Below are 21,908 nucleotides of genomic sequence, written 5' to 3'. Positions count from 1 at the left end.
TATTTAAGCAGCACATTTTAGAACTTGAGATGACTGTCAATAAAAGGCAATGGCACATTAAGCAACCACTTCTGTTTCTCAACAAGCATGCTATGTATAGCAACTGTGTAACGCTAAATGAGAGCATCTTTACTTGGGCAATACCTTAGCAATGGTGTCCTGTAATCGATTGGCATCGTTCCGGGTATGAGCCAGATCTTCCTGCAGGCTACTGGCCAAAGTCTCCGCCTTTTCCTTGTCCAACCTAACGCTCTCCAGGAGGTCCTGGATATCAGATTTGTCTCCAGAGTTATGGATGGAGTACAGTTCGGCCACTTTCTGCTTTTCATTCTCCAGCTGGGCCTTCAGGCGATTCATCTCTATCTGGTCACTGGCCACGGTAGCTTTGTACTCCTCCAGCGTGGCTGCCAGGGCCGCTTTGCCCTTCTGCTCAGACTCAATAATGCGCTCCATGTGGTGGCTGCGCTCTTTGAGGGCACCAATCATCTCCTGAGCTTCCTTGTTGTCTTGCTCTGCCATCTTCAGAGTGTTGCTTAAATGCTGCTGGACACCTAGAAGCTGCTCTCGCTCGAAACGGGCATTCTCAGCCAAATCCATGTAACGCTGCTCTAGTTCCATGTAGCGCCCACTCTTTACATCCTCATCTATGACGTAAGAAATGTGATGCTCATCCAGAAGGGAACGGAAATATTCAATCTGTCGGCCAAAGTGTTCCAACTTATCACTCTGCTGACACAGTGACTCCATCAGGATGACCTTCTCCTCTCCCAGCCTCTCGTTCTCACTGTTGAGTTCTTGGGTGATCTGCTGGAGATCAGCGAGCTCCTGCAGAGTTGCCTGAAGCTCCTCGCTGGTGCTGTGCTGGTTCTCTTCCATCTGATGGATCCGTTCTGTCAGGCACGCAACGGAGACCTCGCTCGCATTCCCACTGCTCCCCTTCCGAGAGCGCTCTATGCTCGGGATGCCCTCTGACTCTGAAGACGAGGGGGCATCCAGAGCATCATCACTTGAGGTGAGGGGCTGGTACACCTCGCTACACTCGCTGTCCAGGTTGTCCATAGAGTTACTGTGCTGATGGTCCATGAGTGTATTTTCATCTTGACTCAGGAGATCTTCCACTGACCCAGGGGCAGAACCTTCTACTGAAGATGTCAGAGTTCCTCCTCCATCGCTCTGGTTACCAGCGGTGATTTCTGGGCTCACGGACTGATAGCCAAACAGTTTTTCAGAATTGTCCAGCCTCTGCTCGAGGGAAAAGCCCAGTGCATTCAATCTGTCCTTCAGCATTCTGTTTTCATTCTTCAGCTGGTTGAGCTCCTCTCGGATGGCTGTGTTCTGTTCCTGCAGCTGCAGTAGAGTAGACTCCACATCAGTTGGCTGGTGAGCAATAATGGTTTCCTTCTCTTCAGACTTTTCATCGCCTTCCAAAGGATCCTCATTAATGCCCAGCTGAGCACGCATGTCTCGGAGTTCGTTTCTCAAATGTAAAATTTCCACATCCTTGGTTTTTGCCAGTGTGAGGAGATCTTTCACCTTGGCTTCCAAGGCAGCTTTGTCGCTGATCTGATTGTCCGACTTAGACTTGCTCATGCGAATATCGCACTCCGCAGCAGTGCGACTCCGAGAACGCTTAGCCAGGGCCACCTCATTAGCTCCCTGACTTACGGAAGGCAGTTTTTTGCTCTGGTTTAGCCGTGTGCGTTCACGTAGTCTTTCTCTGGTAGAACTGGATTCTTTATTACCGGCTGAAGTACTCCGTTTGGCTGAGGAACTAGTGCCTACATGTTTCAAACAAAGAAATTTAAGATAAAATTATTAAAAAGAAAACGCACGTGTTCAGAACCCAGGACTACTGAGGTGAAAGCTGGGCAGCCACACTGACACAGACATAAAACTGACCCTTCTCATGCATAAAATCAGATGTACAGCTTCTCATTAGAAGAGCCCCTGGTTTCAAGGACTTGGGCTGCTGGCATGTAGGACAGAATGCATTCAAGGCCAGCCCAGACAACTCAGTGGCAGCCTGTCTCAAGACGAGAGGACGGAGGCTGGGGTTCAGCAGGAGGGCATCTTAGCATCTGCTAGGCCTCATGTTCCGTCCCAACATGGGGAAACAGTGGGAGGATACAGGACTACAAAATCAGGTCTAGCTCTTGTTTTTTGAAGTAAAAAATACTGCTCTTTATATTTTTTTCTATTTCTTTAACACCATGCAAAACGATCATGTCAGTTGTTTTCAAAGGTTTAAAACATTAGCAGTTAAAATTTTTCATGATAGAGTGGTTGGTACATACCTGCAATCCTAACACAAGAGGCAGAGCAGAGGCAGGAGGATTCAATACAGTGAGTTCCAGGCTAGTTGGGGATACATGCTAAGGTTCTATTTCAACTCCAAAGTATATTTTGTTCAATGAATTTGATTAATGTGTATAACACACTTTTTACAAAAGAGGCAATAGTGACTATTGGCTAAGTTATAGATTCTACAGTCACTCATTGACAGAAATCTTGGTTCATCCATTTTACCACAGAATCAGGGTAAGGTAGAAGTCAGACTGGTTACAAGACAGACAAGGCAAGGAAGTGGAAGTGAGCATGGCAAACAAAAGGACGACAAATAGTTAACAGGAGTTTCTGAAGGCTATTTCTATAGAGGCCTGGACACTGGCAGAACTCAGAGAGTCACTGCAAGTCAACAAAGATTCTTGAGCAAAAAAGAAACAAGGAAAGGGGACTATTTATGGAAATTAATCTAGAAGATTATTACAGCTAATCCTCCCTGTCAAGCTGACTACATCTAGAATCAACTAGACCCCAACCAGCTGGGCACAGCTGTGAGGGATCATTTGAGGTGGAAAGACCCACCTTCTGTCTGGGCCACACCTTTGATGGCAGCTTTGTCTGTGTATCCTTGCCCTTTCTCTCTCTGGTAAGCTTATCGATCCTGTTGCCAAGGCTGGTATTAAGAGTCTGCTACTTCAGGATTCAACCTCAAGAACTCCAGCACTACACTGGGACCGCTAAGATATCCATTCTAGTAAACTTTGTAGACAGGGTAACTGAACCAGTCAATTAAATTCAGGGAGAGCTGTGTGGTGGTTTGAGTAAGAACAACCCCCATAGGCTCAAATATTAAATGCTTAGGGAGCGGCGCTAGTTAAAGGATTCGGAGGTGTGGCCTGTCAGAGGAAGTATGACCTTGTTGGAGGAAGTGTGACCTTATTGGAGAAAGTGTGTCCCTGGGGGAGGACTTTGAAGTTTCAGAAGCCCAAGCCTGACCCGGAGTCTCGACTTATTGCCTACAGATCTAGAAGCAGAACTCTCAGCTATTGCTCATCACCACGTTTGCCTGCACACCGCCATGCTGATAATGCTTCCTCCATGCTGATAATGGACTACACCACTGACACTGTAAGCAGGTCCCAATTTAAATGCCTTCTTCTATAGGAGTTGCCGTGGTCACGGTTCTCTTTGCAGCAATAGAACACTGACTAAGACAGCTGTTAGGGTGATTTGTGTCTACAAAAGGAGGAGATTAGGACAAAAGCACAGGGACCACCGTGGAGACACAGTGAGAAAGCAGCCAGACTGCCAAGACTTTGATTTACAGACTACATTATAATAAAATAAATTTCTGTTGTGTGAACCACCCAGTCTGTGGTATTTTATTACAGTGTATTAGCAGACTGACGGAGACACACAAATCTGAACTAGAGTACCTAGTAATGAATGAATCCTAAGGTCAGGTGTAACCATCAGTAGGCAACCACGTGTGCACACTGGAATGCTCGTCAATAGGCAACCACGCATGTATACTGGGATGACCACCTGCTCAGCTCTGTAAGTCACAAAGAGGAGATGGGAATAGAGTATTTCTTCTTAACAACCTTGTTCTGAGTAGAGCATTAAATGTGATGACCTCAGGCTTGGAAGTAATACACTGAGGGTTCAAACCTCATTCCATCAGCAGGTTTGTACCTTATATAGCCCGGTACAAAATGAGCTCCCAAGAAACAAAGGATGGCTTTTGGTAAGGCTATTTGGCTAAACTTCAGTATAGTTATCTCATATCTACAATGAAGAAAATATAGCCTATACTTCAAAAGCTACAATGACAATCAAACAAAATAATGCTTATAAAAAAAAAGACAGAAACATTCCCTTGCTAATCATACCACACCACTATTAAAACGAATGGTGGAGTGAGATCTGGACGTAATAAGAAACTGCACTAGTTCAAAGGGGCAGGAGGACAACAGGATCCCTGGGCTAGGAAGTTCAACACAAACAAAAGGGCCGAGACTACATGATGACCAAAGAGGGTCTGCTATAATGGTGGCCAATTAGTTTTTTTTCATATGCTTTATCATATAAAGTGACATTCTCATGGTTTATAATTATTTATTAGTATATATTAACTGTACAAATTAGGGGTCTCATCACATGATCTTGAACTTACTGATGGTTTTGAAGGCTTTTTCCCCCCCTGTAATTATAGGAAGTAAAGTATGGTAATATTCCTCCTTAGACGGTAGGATTTTCTAAGTTCATTTATTAACTTTATTAATTAGATTAGTTTTATTATAATATAAATCATTAGGCTAATATTATTAATCTAAAACAAAGAGCTAAGGAGAAGGAAGAGGGACAAATAACTCCAAGACTAATAAGGCCTCAAGTAATCATATTTAATATTCACCTAAAATTATATAAGATACACTTGTGTGTGTGTGTATGTGTGAGAGAGAGAGAAAAATGCCACTTGGGCATTACCCATAAGAACCATAATCTAGGGCTGGAGAGATGGCTCAGAGGTTAAGAGCATTGCCTGCTCTTTCAAAGGTCCTGAGTTCAATTCCCAGCAACCACATGGTGGCTCACAACCATTTGTAATGGGGTCTGGTGCCCTCTTCTGGCCTGCAGCATACACACAGACAGAATATTGTATACATAATAAATAAATATTTAAAAAAAAAAGAACCATAATCTAACAAAAACCCAGTAAGTACCAGAAACAAGAAAACTTTTTGAGTGGTTGGTCAGGGTAGTCTAAGAGACTCCCAAAACTATACAGGCTATGGTTTTTGCTCTTGGTTTCCCATCAGAGGCTCTGCTGCTGAAGAAATCACACACAGTCCACTGGACAGATGACTTAAGCTGGGTCTAACCTAAAAGCCTTCTCTGGCAGTCTAGCTTCCATGGTACCAAAAAGTGCGATGCAAACTGCCAAGGGAGGGGAGCAATTAACAGTTCTAGCCAGCTGTGACAACCACAAGCCACAACAATGACCATTGTGGCAAGATATCCCCAAAGGTACCCTACAGTGGCTCTCACACGTTGGTGATAACCCACAGCTGTCTAGCTACTAGGGCCCAGTCAATGGGAGAAATTATGCCGGTACTAGAAACCCACTGAACTCCCTGGGACCAATGAGGTCACAGAAGAGACTCTACTACGCCACTTTGCTAGACCAGCATAGTTCCTTACTTTATTCTAAATCTTACCCTTATACCACAGATAAGTAAGTGTGGCCATCACTCCTCAAAGAAGCCTCTCTACAAAAAAACCGAAGCTATTATAGAAAATTCCAACTGGACACAATGCAAAGATCAACAATTGTAGGGAACCCGGCCCCAGTGGATCCACCTACATCACAGCTCCTGCATCTGGACTCAGGGAACATCACAGAATGCCAGGAGGTCTCCTACAAGACTGTCTCCTCTAGAAACAGCTGCAACAAGAAGACAGAATACAGTATAACCAGACGGGCTAACCCGGGGGCATAATTCTCACAGAATCCCACTCCAGCAAACGATGACCGTTGGGAGAAAGAAATTCACCTCTCCCAGCGGTCAGCCCCGAACTGGTCACCTAGTACAAAGCGGTCAACCCTGAAACCGTTTACACATAAACAAATAAACATGCATGTACACACACACACACACACACACACACACACACACACACACACACACACTTTCTCTCACCTGGAGGAGGGTGGATACGAAGGTGTCAGGCTGACGTGAGCCAAAGCAGATAAGTACAAGGCACTCATACCTGTGCTAATCTTGGATTTGTTCTCCACGACGGTCATGGCAGGGGCAGGGGCTGAAGGCGCTGCGGACGAGCAGGTGCTCTTCTTTGCTTTAACACCATTAGTCGCATTTACTCCTCCGGCCATTCCAGCTAAAAGGTCATCATTGCTCTTGGTCTAGAAGCAAGAGAAAATAAAAAGACATTGACTAAATGAAGCAAGATTAATTTGAAGACTAAGCAAGGCTCTTGACTTTTATTCTACCCGTCGGAACTCTACTAAGACTTTCTGACATTTAATAAATAAGCGGTGCACCACTGTGCTGCAGAGTCAGACACCAAGTCTCTCTACAGCTGCAGGCAACCACACAAATCTTTCTTTAGATTCTAAATCATGCACAACAGAAGATTTTATGGATGCCTGATGTGTGCCCACTTGTGCCAGATTCAGTGAGACAGGAAAGTGTCATCCATATTAAACTTTCACTTGGGACATCACTCGTGAACGGGGATCACCTCAATGAAACTACACAGGTGACAATGAGGACAGCCTACACTGCCGTAAGCTCTAAAATTGCCACTAACACCCAAGTAAAGCTTCATTACTTTAAAATGACTCTAAAAGAAATGACTTTGAAATGCACCTTAGCTTATCTAATTCTCTAGTACTAAATTTGCAAAAACCAGAAAACTTTTCAAGACCCATGTAATACAGTAACAAAAACTGGGACTTCATAGGGACATCAAGGGTTAATTTCACACCACTAAGGTTTATTTTCTAACACTAATACCTTATAAAGATGACTAAAGCCAGGTGACAGAGGCAGAGGCAGGTGGATCTCTGTGAGTTCAAGGTAAGCCTTCACTACAAAGTGAGTTCCAGGACAGCCAGGACTGTTTCACAAAGAAACCCTGTCTCAATAAACAAAAAACAAAAACAAACAAACAAAAGAAGACTAAAATATGAGAATTTTTTCAAAGAAAACACATTATAGATAATGATAATAGCTTTAAAATTATTAAGGAAAAGAATAAATAAAATTATTAAGGAAAAACCAGTGAAGAGACCCTGTGGTGGTTTGAATGGCTCCCAGCGGCTCATATATTTGAATGCTTGGTCTCCAGCTGGCAGACATTTGGGAAAGATTAGGAAATACGACCTTGCTGGAGTAGGTGTGTCACTGGGGGTGAGATTCAGGGTTCCAAAACTTTGAGGTTTCCAAACTATTCCAGTTGGCTCTCTCTGCCTCATGCTTATGGATCAGGATTTAAGCTCTCAACTACAGTTTCCGCATCATGACTGCCTGCTTGCTGCCATGTTACCCACTATGATGGCCATGAACTAGAGTTCTGAACCCTCTGAAACTGTATGCCCCCTCCCTTTTTAAGTTGCCTTGGTCATGGTGTCTTCTCACAGCAATAGAAAAATGACTAAAAAAGACCCATTTTTACTTCTTTTATTTGAACACCAGGAATAAAACTATAAAAAAGGAAGAGTACTTGTTATTACTTTAATTATGTATTTAGTGTGTGTATATACACACACATGCATGTGCCTTCTTGCACAGTGAATGTAACACAGGTGGAGGTCAGAGGTCAACTCCCATAAATCTATTCTCTCTTCCACTATGTGGGATCCGGGGATCAAACACAAGTAGTCAGGTCTGGCAACAAATGCTTTACCCACTGAACATCTCCCAGACCAAGAAAAAATACCTTTTTAATAAAAGAACTCAAAGCTTTTCTCCACTTAAGGTGAAAACACACATTAGCTGATCGATTTTCTATTTTATTTTATTTTATATGTATGGGTATTTTGTCTTCATGTATGGCTGTGCAGCACATTTGATCATGTGCCCACAGAGGCCAGCAGAGGGCACTGGATCCCCTGGACTGTAGTTACAGATGGTGTGAGCCATCATATGAGTGCTGGGTTTCAAACCTAGGTGACTTAGTTAGGGTTTGTATTGCTGTAAAGAGACACCATGACCAAGGCAACTCTTATAAAGGAAAACATTAACTGGGGTGTCTTACAGTTTCAGAGGGTTAGTCCATTATTATTATGGAGGGTCACAGTGGCACACAAGCAGACATGGTGCTGGAGAAGGAGCTGAGAGCTCTGTATCTGGATCCACAGGCAAGAGGAAGTGAACTGTGTCCCACACTAGGCATAACTTGAGCAAATAGGACCTCAAAGCCTGTCCCCACAGTGACACACTTTCTCCAAGTACCCCCTAATAGTGACACTCCGTACGGGTCAAGCATTCAAACACAAGTCTATGAGGGCTGTTCCCACTCAAATCACCACACTAGATCTTCTAAACAAGGAGGATGTCTTTTCAATCACTGTGCCGTCTCTCCCGTCCTTCAACAGTCAATTATTAACACTGTCTTACAGTAGTGTAGATAGGTAGTAGAGTCAGAATAGCCAGGCAGTGGAGGTGCACACCTTTAATCTCAGCACTTGGGAGGCAGAGGCAGGCAGATCTCTGTGAGTTCAAGGCCACCGTGGTCTACAGAGTGAATGCCAGGACAGGTTCCAAAGCTACAGAGAAACCCTGTCTCGAGAAACTTAAAAAAGAGAGGACTTAGGGGTGAGGTTAAGTCATAGAATGCTCACCAAGCACACTCACAGACCTGGGTTTGATCCCAACACAAAGAAACAAAGTAAAATAGGGGACTAGAGAGATAGCTTAGTGGTTAAGAGTACAGACACGGGACCCAGCTTTAATTCCCAGTACTCGCATGGTGGCTCACAACCGTCTCTAATGCCAGTTTCAGGGGATTTAATGACCTGACCTCGTGAGCACCAGACAGACAACAGGTGCACAGACATACATTCAAGCAAAACACTCATTTTTTTTTAATTTAAAAACTAAAATTAGACAGAAAAGGGATCAGTTCTTCAAACATTCACAAAGAATTAAACTCTGATAATTAAGGGTTGTCATACTGTTTGATACTTAAAATACATAGAGTAAAGAGAAAGGAGAAAATTAACCAAGAAATATGTACATTCTTTAAGACTTGTCTCTGCCATCAACTATGGCACAAAATACCTTTAAATCTCAAGTTCCCTATGCCATCCATCTTCAACCACTAGCAGTTACATTAAAGCAACATACTCTATTTCAAATCACCTTTCATACGTTTAAAAAAGCTATCTTCAAACTAATTTTTCTTTCCCATTATGATAAAGATTCTTCTCTTCTCCCCCACCCCCTTCTTTCCCGAGACAGGGTTTCTCTGTGTAGCAGCCCTGGCTGTCCTGGAACTAGGTCTGTAGACCAGACTGAAATATTCTTTTCTTTAAGTCAGGTGAAAAGGGAAACTAATCCTAGTCACGCTTCTCTGGTTGCAATTTGCCTTCGGGTAATGACAAAGTCAAACACACATTGGGATACCAAATCACAAACTCTGACTGTGTAACTCAGATCACACATTATGAGCACAAGAAGAAATCAGCGAAGCAGAATAAGAGTGGGAAGCGCGAGTACAGCTCAGCAGAAGAGCTCTGAGCCAGCACACGTGAGGTCCTGGGTTACACTCTCAGCACCACAGTATAAGCCAGGAGTCGTGGCACACACGTCCAATCCCAGCACTTGGGAGGAAGAGGCAGGTGGATCTCTGTGAGCTGAAGGCCAGTCTGGTCTACATAGCGAGTTCCAGGACAGCCAAGACCTAACATGGAGAGACCCTGTCTCAAAAAACCAAAGTAATAATAAACAAAAAATTCTATAAAGAAACCATATAGAAAGATTGTTGATTTATGGCTCCAAAAGTAATTCGGAAGACACAGGTTTTACAAGAAACTGTGCTAGGTCAACTGCGTGAAGCGGGATCCTAATTAGTCTTATTAAATAAAAACCCAGAGTCAGATATTAGGGGATGGAAGCTGAAAGAGCAGAGAAGCAGGGCAGCAGCCACAGTCACTTCTCACCTCTATGAAATCGCAGACTGGATGGGAGAGATCCTGTCTCTACGAATCCTCAGACTGCGTGGAGCCAGATACTGTCTCCACCTCCCTAGTGCCACCACTGCCCGGCATTCTTTCTCTTTTAGACTTGTTCAATCGCCTGCATCCCAGAGTAGCCTTGAACTTCTGATCCTCCTGCTTTCTGCTCCCAAGTGCTGGGGTTAAAGGCGTGTGCCACCTCAGCCTGGCCTCTATGATTAACTAGTGGCTAGCTCTGCTATCTGAGCTCCAGGCAAGCTTTACTTGTCAGAACACAAACAAAATATCATGCAACTGTGTATTCACAAAGTAGGAAAAGAGTGAGTTTGAAGTATGTCATATCACATCAGAAATAAAGTGTACTGTTCCCTGCCCTCTCTTAAGGAGGGAGGGGGGAGGGAGGAGGTTGAGTGGGGGAGCGAGAGGGAAATGGGAGGAGGGGAGGAAGTGTAAATTTTTGAATGGAAAAAGAAAAGAAATAAAGTGTACTGTTTCTAACTACAACCAGAAATTCTGAAATCATCAAACAAAAACTCAATCAACTTATGTACATAAAAACAAAACTTTAAGAGGGAGGAGGAGAGGGAGTGGGGGGAGTGGGAGGGTGTTGGGAGGAAGGGCGGAAATGGAAACTTTTATAATTTAATAAAATTACTTTCTCAAAAAAAAAAAAGAGTAACATTTAACTTGTAATTGTTTCTGGTTTATAGCTGGCACTGATCTTCCTCATATGTGAAGTTTTACAATTTTGAAATGACTTCATTGATAGAAAAAAATTTATCTTTTTATTATTGTCCATCTAATAAAAAGAGTCTCCTGTGATTACCAATAGAGTTAGTTCTGTTTCTGTATTAGACTATAACTTCCATTCCAAAAATTGTTTTGTGTTCTGCTAAAGCTAAAAAGAGTAGAATGAGTATTCTTTTTGTATGAATATGTGATTAAATATAATTCTTTTATTAGGCAAAAAAAAACAAAAAAAACAAAAACAAAAACAAAAAAAAACAAAAAAAACCCAAAACTTTAGAAAGTATTAAAATCCAGCCGGGTGGTGCACGCCTTTAATCCCAGCACTCAGGAGGCAGAGACAGGAGAATCTCTGTGAGTTCGAGGCCAGCCTGGTCTACAAGAGCTAGTTCCAGGACAGGCACCAAAGCTACAGAGAAACTTTGTCTTGGGGAAAAAAAAAATCCTTATCATAGTTAAAATAAATAAATGAGCAAACAAACAAATAAAAAGGAAGAGGAAGGAAAGAAAAGAAACCAGATACAGATAGTGAAATACTTGATACCTGCCAGGCCGGCGAAAACACAAAAAGTGTGGCAGCACACTCTCTTGGGAAGGGTGGTCTAACTGCACTGGCACACAGCAGTGTGGTGTACAGCCATTCAAAATAGTCAGTACAGTGGGACAGAGAGCTGGGGAGATGGCTCACTTGCCACCCAGCCTGAAGACCTGAGTTCAAGCTTCGCAACATGTATGATGGAAAGAACTAAGTCCAACAAGTTGTCCTCTGACCTCCACACACACACACACACACACACACACACACGAAAGGGAGAGAAAGAACAAATCACTGGGTAAAAAACAGTATCTTCAACAAATGGTGCAGAGAAAACTGGATTCCACAGATAAACAGTATTAGACCTACATCTATTACCATGCACAAAAATGATGTCTAAGTGGATCAAAGACCTTAATATGAAAGCTGAAACACTGAAACTGCTGGCGAAAACAGCGGCAGTATCAGCAAGATTCGGTGCAGGAAAGGACTTCCTGAGAGAACTCCATTTGTTCAGGAATTAAGGCCAACAATTGACAAGTGTGATCTCACAAAACTAAAAAGCCGCTGTATGAAGAAAGAACCAGTGGGTGGGGAGAGCACCAGCCCCACATCTGACAGAAGACTAACACCAGAGACAAGGAACTCAGGAATCAAAGAGCTGAAGAAACAAATGACTCAGTTTTAAAAATGGGCTAAGGATCTAAACAGAGCACTCCTGGGACCTGACACCTTCTTCTGGCCTCTGTGGGCACTGCATGCATGTGCTGTACAGAGACACATGCAGGCAACACACCTTCAACACAAAAGCAAATAATTTTTAAAGAGAAAAGAAATTCTCATTTTTGGTAATGAACACTATTGCCATTAACAAATGTAATGAGGCTATACACTAGCTACTAGCTTACAGTATATAATGCCCTGGTTTTATAATTATACTATGGCTATAAAAGAAAATGTTTGTGTTTTCTAGAAAATACAAATATTCACCAGTAAAGGACCATTACTGTCTACAATTTACAATTAAATAGTTTAAGAAAAACTGTGTGTGTGCATATATATAAATGCATGCTTGCACATGTATACACAGGACAATGATTAAACTGCAGAAATAAAAGTTAGTATGTGGTGATTCTTAGTAAAGAACACATGGTAGAGTCAGGCATGGTGGTAGGAGCCTGTGAGACCAGGAGTCTAGAGCCTCAGTAACATAGGAAGACTGTCTCTAAAAGGAAGAAACAAAGCACACACAAAAGGTGCTCCATCTCATTCATAACACGACAGAAGCAAATTATTCCTCCTACACAGCCCTCTACACAGCCCTGAGTGGTTAAAACAAGGGAAGTGAACAACGTAACTAACCTATTAAAATCCAGCACAGGATCTCACTCTGGTCAGAGGGCTAACAGAAATGTGTGGGTAATAAAGATGTCTGTAAGAATGCTCCTCACAATATGGTCCTTAGACCTCCAAGCAAAAAGTATGAAAGCCACTCAACAATCTGCTAGGTGAGCGAACTAAGGTCTAGTAATCACATGGAATACTAACCAGCAACAATGGAACTTTTGCTGTTTAAAGTCATATGGGTAAGATACCCAACACACATAGTAAGAACAGCACTCATAGATATGTTTGTATAAAAAATCAAAACTGGCAAATTAATTTCTGGGCAGTAGCTACTTCTGGGGAGGCGCTAGAGGCTTCTGAGAAGCAGGGATGCTGTTTCCTGACCTGGGTGGTGGCTGCAGGGTACATTCACTGCACAAGGACTCACTAAGCTCGAGGTGTGCCTTGAGAGCATCAGCTACACAACAACATACAAACACGCTCAAAACAGTGCTGTATTTTCCAGCTTGCCTTTTACATTAAACTGCTTGTATGCTCACTACTGTTTCTCCATTTCTTCTAACTGCGCTACAAGATTCTGTAGCGCAACCTTAGATGTGCATCCCTGTAAATATTCCCTACCATTAACATCCCATGAGCCTGATGAAGGAGCATGTTATGAATACACCTTTAACAACAGATTCAAGATTCAATTAATTTGGCAAAAACATTGCAGATTCAGAGAGTGAAATCCCACCAAGTATTGCATACACCTCACGGTCAAGTCTAATCTACATATTTTCCTAAATTTTAAGATTACTTTCCAAATTGTACATTTCAGATGTAAACTGGTGCATCTTTAACCTCTTCTTTCTCTCCCCCGCCCTGCCCCTCTGCGCATGTTTTGTGCGTGTGTGGTGTAGTGTGTGTATATATGGTGTGGTGTAGTGTGTATATATGGTGTGGGGTGTGTGTGTGTGTGGTGTGTGTGTGTGTGTAGCATTAAGGATCTGTCCAGGGCCTTTTACATATTATACATGCAGCCTGTTTCTAAGCTACAATCTGTATTTTGTACTACAAAATAATAATCACAGAAGATATGATCAAAATAATTACAAAGTACTATCAGTGTTTGCGTTCTGACTGATGCTGATTGTTCCCTCCATCAATTTTACAGAAAACATCTCCCAGTATAATGGGAGCTCTGCTGCTTCTTCAAGTGCTAACTATGAAGAACCAAGCAGGACGCACACTGGCAGATGCCAGCGCTGAGGGGGCAGAAGCCCCCGCGGGACCTGCACAGCCCCTGGCTGGAGTGAGAATGACCTCCTGATCTCACTGAGGAGAGCTATGTCTGCTCATCTTCTACCTTCACAGTGACTGGAGCGCTAGATCACAAGATCATCCTCGAACTCTCAGCTAGAGTTGGCATCTGAAATGAGATATTAAAAAGTTCAAGGGCTTTTACCCTGACACTACGAGAAAGGGGTCATGGGAAAATTGATCAATGACAAAAATGTATGAATGGGGTTAAGTATGTACACATGATGTCTAAATAACCAGAAACAAAACCCTTCATTTATCCTGCCGCTCATCAATGCTCCATTATAGTTCCAGGAATGAAGATTGTGGGAGGTTTGTGCCAGAGGAACAGTGAACTACAGTAACTCTGAGAAACAAAATATAAACAAGCCAGAGATGTGGCAACCCCCTTCTTTTGCACAGTATTAGAGATGGTAGGTACCTGGGGCATAACACAAGCTAGGCAAGCACTCTGGTACTGAGCTGAATTCCAAGCCTCTCAAAAGTTCTTTAATGTTTTCTTTCTGTTTTTTGTTTTGTTTTGTTTTTGCTTATTTTACTTTTGTTCTTTCCTATCTTTTCTTCAATTTCTAATCAACAGCAGTTTTCTTCTAAGTGACAGTAACCGATCCAGTTCACGCAAAGTGTTCCAGAGAGTATGACAGCTGGCCCTCCCTACTACATACAAATCTACTCAACCCACCCCCAACACACATGCACACACACTCAAACAAACCTGCTAATGGAACAGAGCCTAAAGCCTGCACAGCTGGTGCGTGCTGGCTAGAGCAGTATACAGTTTTGCTTTACAATGGAAAAGTACTCACCGTTCAAGACCGAACTCCCAGCAACCTCAGGCCCACAGCACAGATGCGGCGTGCCTGCTCAGTACACATACCATAGTGAATCTGACACAGAGGACATAGAAGGCAGGCAGTGGTACACATCCAACAACAACATTTCAACCTGTTCTTCCAGTCACACAAATAACAGGTCTCCTGAGACACAGGCTCTCCACTCTGAAGACAGCCCAGCAACCAAGTAACCAGTTAGGTCAGAACATGCTACCTCTCTTACATGAAAGAGTGGCAGCTCTGACACCCAGGGGACACTTCAGGATGTTGATTCAGACTATCGGAAGTAGGGCAAAGGTCATTCCTGGCATTGCCCCCCAGGCCACAGGGTGACAACTAGCAACTCATCAAGGATATAGTGAGGAAAAAATTAGGGCCCTCCCCGCCCACTGAATCAGCCCAGGTTCAGTTTCAATAACCTTGAAATACAGAACAGCATTTCCAGGTCTTTCAGAAACCCCTCACATGTTGTTCCTCTGAGTGCTTTTTCCTTCGTTTTTTTTCCCTTTGGTTTTCCGAGACAGGTTTCTCTGTAGCTTTGGAGCCCGTTCTGGAATTCGTTCTGTAGACCAGGCTGGTCCAAACTCACAGAGATCTGCCCGCCTCTGTCTCATGAGTGCTGGGATTAAAGGCGTGTGACACCACCACCAAGCTTGAAATGCTTTTAAAATTAATCCCCAATCTAAAACCCTCTGCCTGAACGAAGGGTTGCTGGAGAGGTCGGCCATATTTGGTCTCTCCTTGTCAGACTAGCAGAAGCCCTTCCTAGAGCCTGTGTCATCGGCTGACTCCAACATCCGAACACTACAGCAAAGAAGCAGGCAAGTAAGTAAGTGATGTTAAACGGGAAGGGCTGGAGAAGCCCGTGTGGATCTGTGTAACGGCATTCAACACTGAACTAGGAGTTGGGTCTAGTGGAACCTGGGGAGCTGACAGGAGGACTGAAGGGAGTCTGAGGATAGCCTGGACTACACACAAGATCCTGACTCAAGACATAACATCAACAAAGAAATAAGACATTTTAAAAAGTAGGGGTTGAGGACAGTGGCTGTGGCTCAGCAGGTAGAGATGTGGGTCACCAAGGCCAGTCACCTAACTTCACGCCCTGTAACACAAAGATGGACTCCCACGCCCATACTGTAGCATGACGGTACACACACGCATGTACTCAGGTGCATACTAGACAGACAGACAGACTGACTGGTGTGGAGCAATCCCTGCATAGCCCAAGCCAGTACAGAATACCCCTGTAAAACTGCTGTTTCCAGAATCCATCCTGGGCTAAAAGATTCAAATCTAACAACAACAAGAAACCTGCACGGCCTGTCACTTACTAAGTCCTTGATCTGTGTTGTCCACTTACAAATCCTTTGACTTGCGACACAGTCCTTTGAAGTCATGGACTCATCTCTGTCCCCAAAGATTCTGGTCTAATTACAATTCTTTCTTAAAAAAGAATTAACCCATTCTCTAAGAAAGTCTAAAGAAAATTAACTAAGCTCTTACTGGATTAAAATCCAATGCGGACTCAGACTAATACTGGATCAGCTGTTAAGAAAAAACAGAAATCCAGCTGGGTGGTGGTGGCACGCACCTTAACCCCAGCATTTAGGAAGCAGGGGCAGGCAGATCTTTATGAGTTCGAGGCCATCCTGGTCTATAAGAGCTAGTTCCAGGACTGGCTCCAAAGATACAGAGAAACCCTGTCTTGAAAAAAAAAAAAGGAAAAGAAAAGTGATGTGGGAGGAGATATATGATGTGAATATGCTTTATTGCCATTGGTTAATAAAAAAGCTGCTTTTGGCCAATGGCTTAACAGAGTAAAGTCAGGCTGAAAGAGATACAGAGAGTAGGCGGAGTCAGGGAGAAGCCATGTAGCTGACACTGCAGACAAACACACTGGAATCTTGGCAGTAAGCCACAGCCACATGGTGATACACAGATTAATAGAAATGGATTAATCAAAGATAAAAGAGCTAGCTAGCAATACACTTAAGTGATTGGCCAAGCACTGACTTAAATAATATAGTTTCTGTGTGACTATTTCTGGAGTCTGGGCAGCTGGGAACAAACAAGCAGTCTCTCACAACAGATTGGCGCCCATGAACAGCCTTCTACCAATGAGAAATAAAGAAAAAAAAAAGACAAGACAGAAATCCATGCTGTAAATTAGGTGTTGTGGCACATACTTTTAATTCCAGTACTCAGGAAGCAGAGGCAGGCAGATCTTTGAGCTCAAGATCAGCCTGGTCTACAGAGAGTTCCAGACCAGCCAAAAAACTACAGGGCTACACTGAGAAACCATGTCACAAAAAATAAAAACAAAAAAGAAAGAAATTTATGCTGTGTGTGTGATGGAAGAAACACTGTCAAGAGGTCACAGGAACCCGACAGCCAGTCATCCTCTAACACACAGCTTGCCAGTTCCTTTCAAAGTCCTCCTGAGCTAGGAGCATTATCTACTGTCCATACTGTCTTGGACATCTGGCATTTCGTGGTGGGTCAGTATTCCTGTTTGCGCCTCATGGTGGCCATCCTTTCCTCCTCAAGCCCCCTGAAGGCAGACTCCACCTCCAGCTCACCTGCACACGACACCCTGCATAAAGCAGGCACTGGGTTATTTTTCATGCAGAGCCTATTATTAGTTCCATTCATAAGGATATACCAAAACACCAATTAAGGCTCCCTGCTATAAGATCCCTTCAAAGACTATGTTCCTAGTCCTAGTAGAGAGTGAACTCCAAATAATACTCATTTAATAAATAAATTCAACATATTAAAATACATGCCTAGAATCCACTGCATATTCAAATATTGCTACCCTAATGTAATACCTTTGACAAAGATGCTGCGGCTCCGGGCTTGACAGGTTTGCCTGCTGTGGGTGCTGAAGAGCTGTTCTCAGATTTGCTTTTTTCTACTGGTTGTGGTTTGCTTATGCCAGACACCTTAGGCACTGAGCCAACACTCCTGTTTGCTTTCTTCATTCTGGGCTGCCTCTTGGTGATGCATTTACAATCAAACCTGTGGGAAGAAAGAAACAATGTCACGTTGAAAAGAGAATTGGAAAACAGCTCTTTAGAACTTATTTCTAAAGAATTTCACCCTGTGATAAAAATATCTGAAAGACAGACGTCACAACAGAAAACAATGCTGAAAATCCTTAAACTCACATTATCGAAATGTAATTTTAATCCTTAAATTACATTACCAAAATGTATTACTTTACTGATTTATAATGCATTTTATTTCATTCAGTAGAAAGAGCACCTTAAGCTGGGCAGTGGTGGTGTACACCTTCAACCCCAGCACTCAGAAGGCACTTACTCTGTGAGTTCAAGGCCAGCCTGGAATACAGAGTGAGTTCCAGGATGGGCTCCAAAACTACACAGAGAAACCCTGTCTAGAAAAACTAAAAGGAAAAAGAAAAAAAAGAAAAAGGAAGGAAGGAAGGAGGAAAGAAAAGAAGAAAGAAGGGACGGACGGACGGACGAAGAAGAAAGGAAGGAAGAACACTTTACATTGTGTGCTGGATAGTTCTATATCCAAAACCCAGCAGGGCAAACTCCAAATCCTGCAGCTCTGGGTCCAATGTCAGAAGGCTTACTTTACATGGCTATTTCCTTCCAGCTTTACCAACCACAACACACTTCTCTCTCTCCAGCTGGTTCTACTTCCTGTATTCAGTTTTCCCTGGCGTGTGTCCCACGCATGGCTCTTGCACCTCGAACATTTTGTGGTCTCTAACACAATTCAGGCTTCACATTCATATCTTCACAAAGTAGCCTCTCAGGGCCTCCATGCCTCTGCTGCCACATGCCCAGCCTCTGCAGTTCTTGTTAAACGCGGAGGAAGATTCCACAGCCCTTTTACTCCTGTGTCTTTGGTGGTTCTAAAGCCAGAATCACGTGGCTGATGCTGTCAAGTCTATTTGCTTTGGAGGGAACCTAAACCTTCCTTGAATTACATTTGCATAGGCATTCCTTTGTAGTTGCTTTTTAGGTGAAGGAAATCCCTCAGACCTTTTCCTTTCACACACTGCAGGATTAGCTGGGTGGCATGTTGCCCTGAGGGCACCACTCCCTCTCCTTCTACTCCCACCAGGCTTCTCCTCCTCTTTCAGCAAACACCTTGGTCCCAATATCAAATTTCCTCGTGCTCTTTTCCTCCTCAAACTGTACATTCTGTATTTTTCTTTTTGCACTGTATCCTCTTTCTCAATGTAAATCTGCATAAGAGTGCTAATAACCACTGGACAGAGTCAATATTAGGTGACTTAACACACCATTCTGAACATACATGTATCTCTTTTTAAAATTTTTTGTATGTATATGGATAATTTGCCCACATGTATGTCTATGCATCACTTGTGTGCTTGGTGCCTGTGGAGGCCAGAAGAGGGTGAGACACCACCCAAGTACTGGGAATCAAATCCAGGGATCAGCCACTGTTCACTCATCCCGCCATCCCTGCCTAGCATGCTATTAGTACCTCTGCAGTAAAAAAGTAAGCTGCACTGTAAGGAGTCTGTGTAAGGCATCCCCATAATTGAATGAAACTCACGGTAGTTGTTTGAGAATGGCCCCTACTGACTCACACTTCAATGCTTGGTCCCTAGTTGGTGGAACTGTTTCAGGAAGGATTAGGAGGTGTGGCCTTGTTAGAAAAGGTGTGAAGCCCAAACAGAACCCACTCTCTCTCTACCCTTTTTTCCCCACCCTCTCCTTCCCTCTCTGCCTACCAACCATCATGCTTCTGGCCACAATGGTTATGGACTCACTCTGTGAAACTGTAAGCAAGTCCCCAATTAAATGCTTTGTTTTGGTTTGGCTTTTCGAGACAGGGTTTCTCTGTACCTTTGGAGTCTGTCCTGGAACTAGCTCTTGTAGACCAGATCTCGAACTCACAGAGATCCACCTGCCTCTGCCTCCCACGTGCTGGGATTAAAGGCATGCACCACCATCGCCTGGCTCTTAAATGTTTTCTTTTATAAATTGCCTTTGTCATGGTGTCTCTTTTACAGCAACAGAGAAGAAACTAAGATATTCACCTTAATTGCTGACAATGTTACATAGGACAAAGCAACAATAACATCTGTGGTATACCAAAAGAGGCCTCCATTGGGCCTCAGACCCAATGAAGAATGATATTCCTCTCCAGCAAGAAGCATGAAAACTGTCAAGCTAGGCTTTACCCTCTGATTTTCACATGTACACTCTGGCATGTTCATATGCTATGCAAGTGCTCATGCGTGCACATACATACATACACACTAAATGTAATAATAGTGTTTTAATAAATAAGATAAAGTCAGGAGGCCTGGGTCCAACCTCTAGTTTTGTCTATGAGTTATGCTACCAAGGTCAAATCACTTATCTTTATAAACTTCCTCTCTAATAAATAAGGATTAATAAAGTCTTGCTTAAACACTAGTGGTACAAATAACACATATAAACCATTTCAAGGGAAAGTCTTTACATCCTAGTTCTAGAAGTTATTTCACCAGGGCCAGGGGTTAGAAAAATGTTACACCATACCAAGGTTAGAGAGGGGTTTAGAAACCTGAGCCTCTCCAACCTAGATGATACACCAATCAAGTTTTAGAAGCAATGCCAATGGGACCCTATGAATTCATCAGAGAGAAGCCACCCTGAATCAAGGACACCAACTGTCTTGGAAACCAGAAGGGCTCCGAAGCTACTCCCTGGCTGGCGGGTGCCTCCAACCTAACAGTGAGGGACAGAAGCCTTTCTTGACACTACATAAACATACAAGCTACTTCCTACGCCACACCGAAATGTTATCTTTTCCTTTAAAGGTTATCTTAACCTTCATTATAATCGTTTTTCCTCCTGCAAAAGAGATGTACTGATATTGTAAAGTATCTGAATTCAACTGCTATCAGAAGATCATCCATGCTGAGGAGGATGATTTAAAAAAACAAAACAAAACAAAACTTCCATGCTTAGTTTTAAAACTAGGGCTGGAGAGATGGCTCAGCCATTAAAGGCTAGGCTCAGAACCAAAAATATAAAAACTAATAACTACTTGAGATCAAATCTGTATCCAGGGACTAGTTGCTTAACTTCTGAAATTTTAGTTCCCTCATTCATAAAATGAGGTCAGTAACAGTATGTACTTTTTAAGGATGCTGAGATAATTAAATAATAAACCTAGTATGCCTATCAGGGCAACAGTACACAACGACCAGATAGGCAAAAGCTATCAAAATTTATAGAAAAACATCTTAGATAGCCTGAGTATTACGAAAACCTTATTAAAATAAAGGCAGCCAGGCATAGTGGTGGATTCTTGAAACTCAGCACTTGAGAAGCAGAGAAAAATCAATTCAAGGTCATCTTCAGCTACACAGCAAGTGTGGGACCAGCCTGACCTACACTGAGACCACCTCCACAAACAATTAACTGAAAGGCAGCAACTTGGAGAGCTGGCTCCGCGATTAAGAGCACTGGCTGCTCTTCCAGAGGATCTAGGTTCAGGTTAATTTCCAGCACCCAAATGGTGGCTCACGACAATCTGTGACCACAATTCCAGGAAATCCAATGCGCTCTTCTGGCCTCTACAAGCACCAGGCACAGAGGCGGTGTACAGAATATACAAAAGCAAAACACCCACACACATAAAACAAATATAAATTGTTAAGACAGCATTCAGAGGGTACTACTTTATAAGAGAAATATTTCCCCTACTCCCTTTAAGCCAGTGTCTCACTTTGTAGCCCTAGCTGGCCAGAACTCTCTGTGTAGCCAGGCTGACCTTGAATCTACTAAACTGTTTTCTAAATGCTGGAATTAAAGGTGTGTGTCTCTATGCCTGGCTGAGGCTGCTTTATAAGGAATGACTAAAGACTGTTTGACTTACTACTTACATTAAATTACATATTCTAGCATGTAGATGTCAACAAACAACAGAAGCTTCTAGATCTTTCCCACTGTAAATTACAAACCAGGAAATGCTGCAGATGCATGGTAAGGAGTCCATCAGAATGATAATCAAGAGACCTAGATTACATCCCAGGCCCAACTTCTGTAAACAGCTAACTCTGTGAGACTTGTTTATACCAGCAAGGAGTGCTCAAAACATTTTTTAGAAAATTAATTGCTTATTAGTTGTGATTTTTATGCTTAGCATTATC

General features: G+C 42.9%; 1 protein-coding gene across 2 annotated transcripts in view; it reads right to left on the bottom strand.

Annotated features, from left to right (window-relative positions):
- Positions 1-21,908, bottom strand: part of Specc1l (sperm antigen with calponin homology and coiled-coil domains 1 like) — a 107,921-nt gene that overhangs the window by 72,029 nt on the left and 13,984 nt on the right. For both annotated transcript variants that reach the window (XM_085679757.2, XM_085679756.2), the window contains 3 exons: positions 17,587-17,776; positions 6,058-6,211; positions 145-1,778 (listed from right to left, as the gene is read on the bottom strand). In XM_085679757.2, the coding sequence (XP_085535883.1) occupies positions 145-1,778; positions 6,058-6,211; positions 17,587-17,739 (1,941 nt within the window). In that variant the 5' untranslated portion in view covers positions 17,740-17,776. The remainder of the gene's footprint in view (positions 1-144; positions 1,779-6,057; positions 6,212-17,586; positions 17,777-21,908) is intronic.

Source organism: Myodes glareolus, chromosome 18 (assembly GCF_982192425.1).
Source record: "Myodes glareolus chromosome 18, mMyoGla1.1, whole genome shotgun sequence".
Taxonomy (NCBI): Eukaryota; Metazoa; Chordata; class Mammalia; order Rodentia; family Cricetidae; genus Myodes; species Myodes glareolus.
This window is presented reverse-complemented; position numbering and strand designations above follow the sequence as displayed.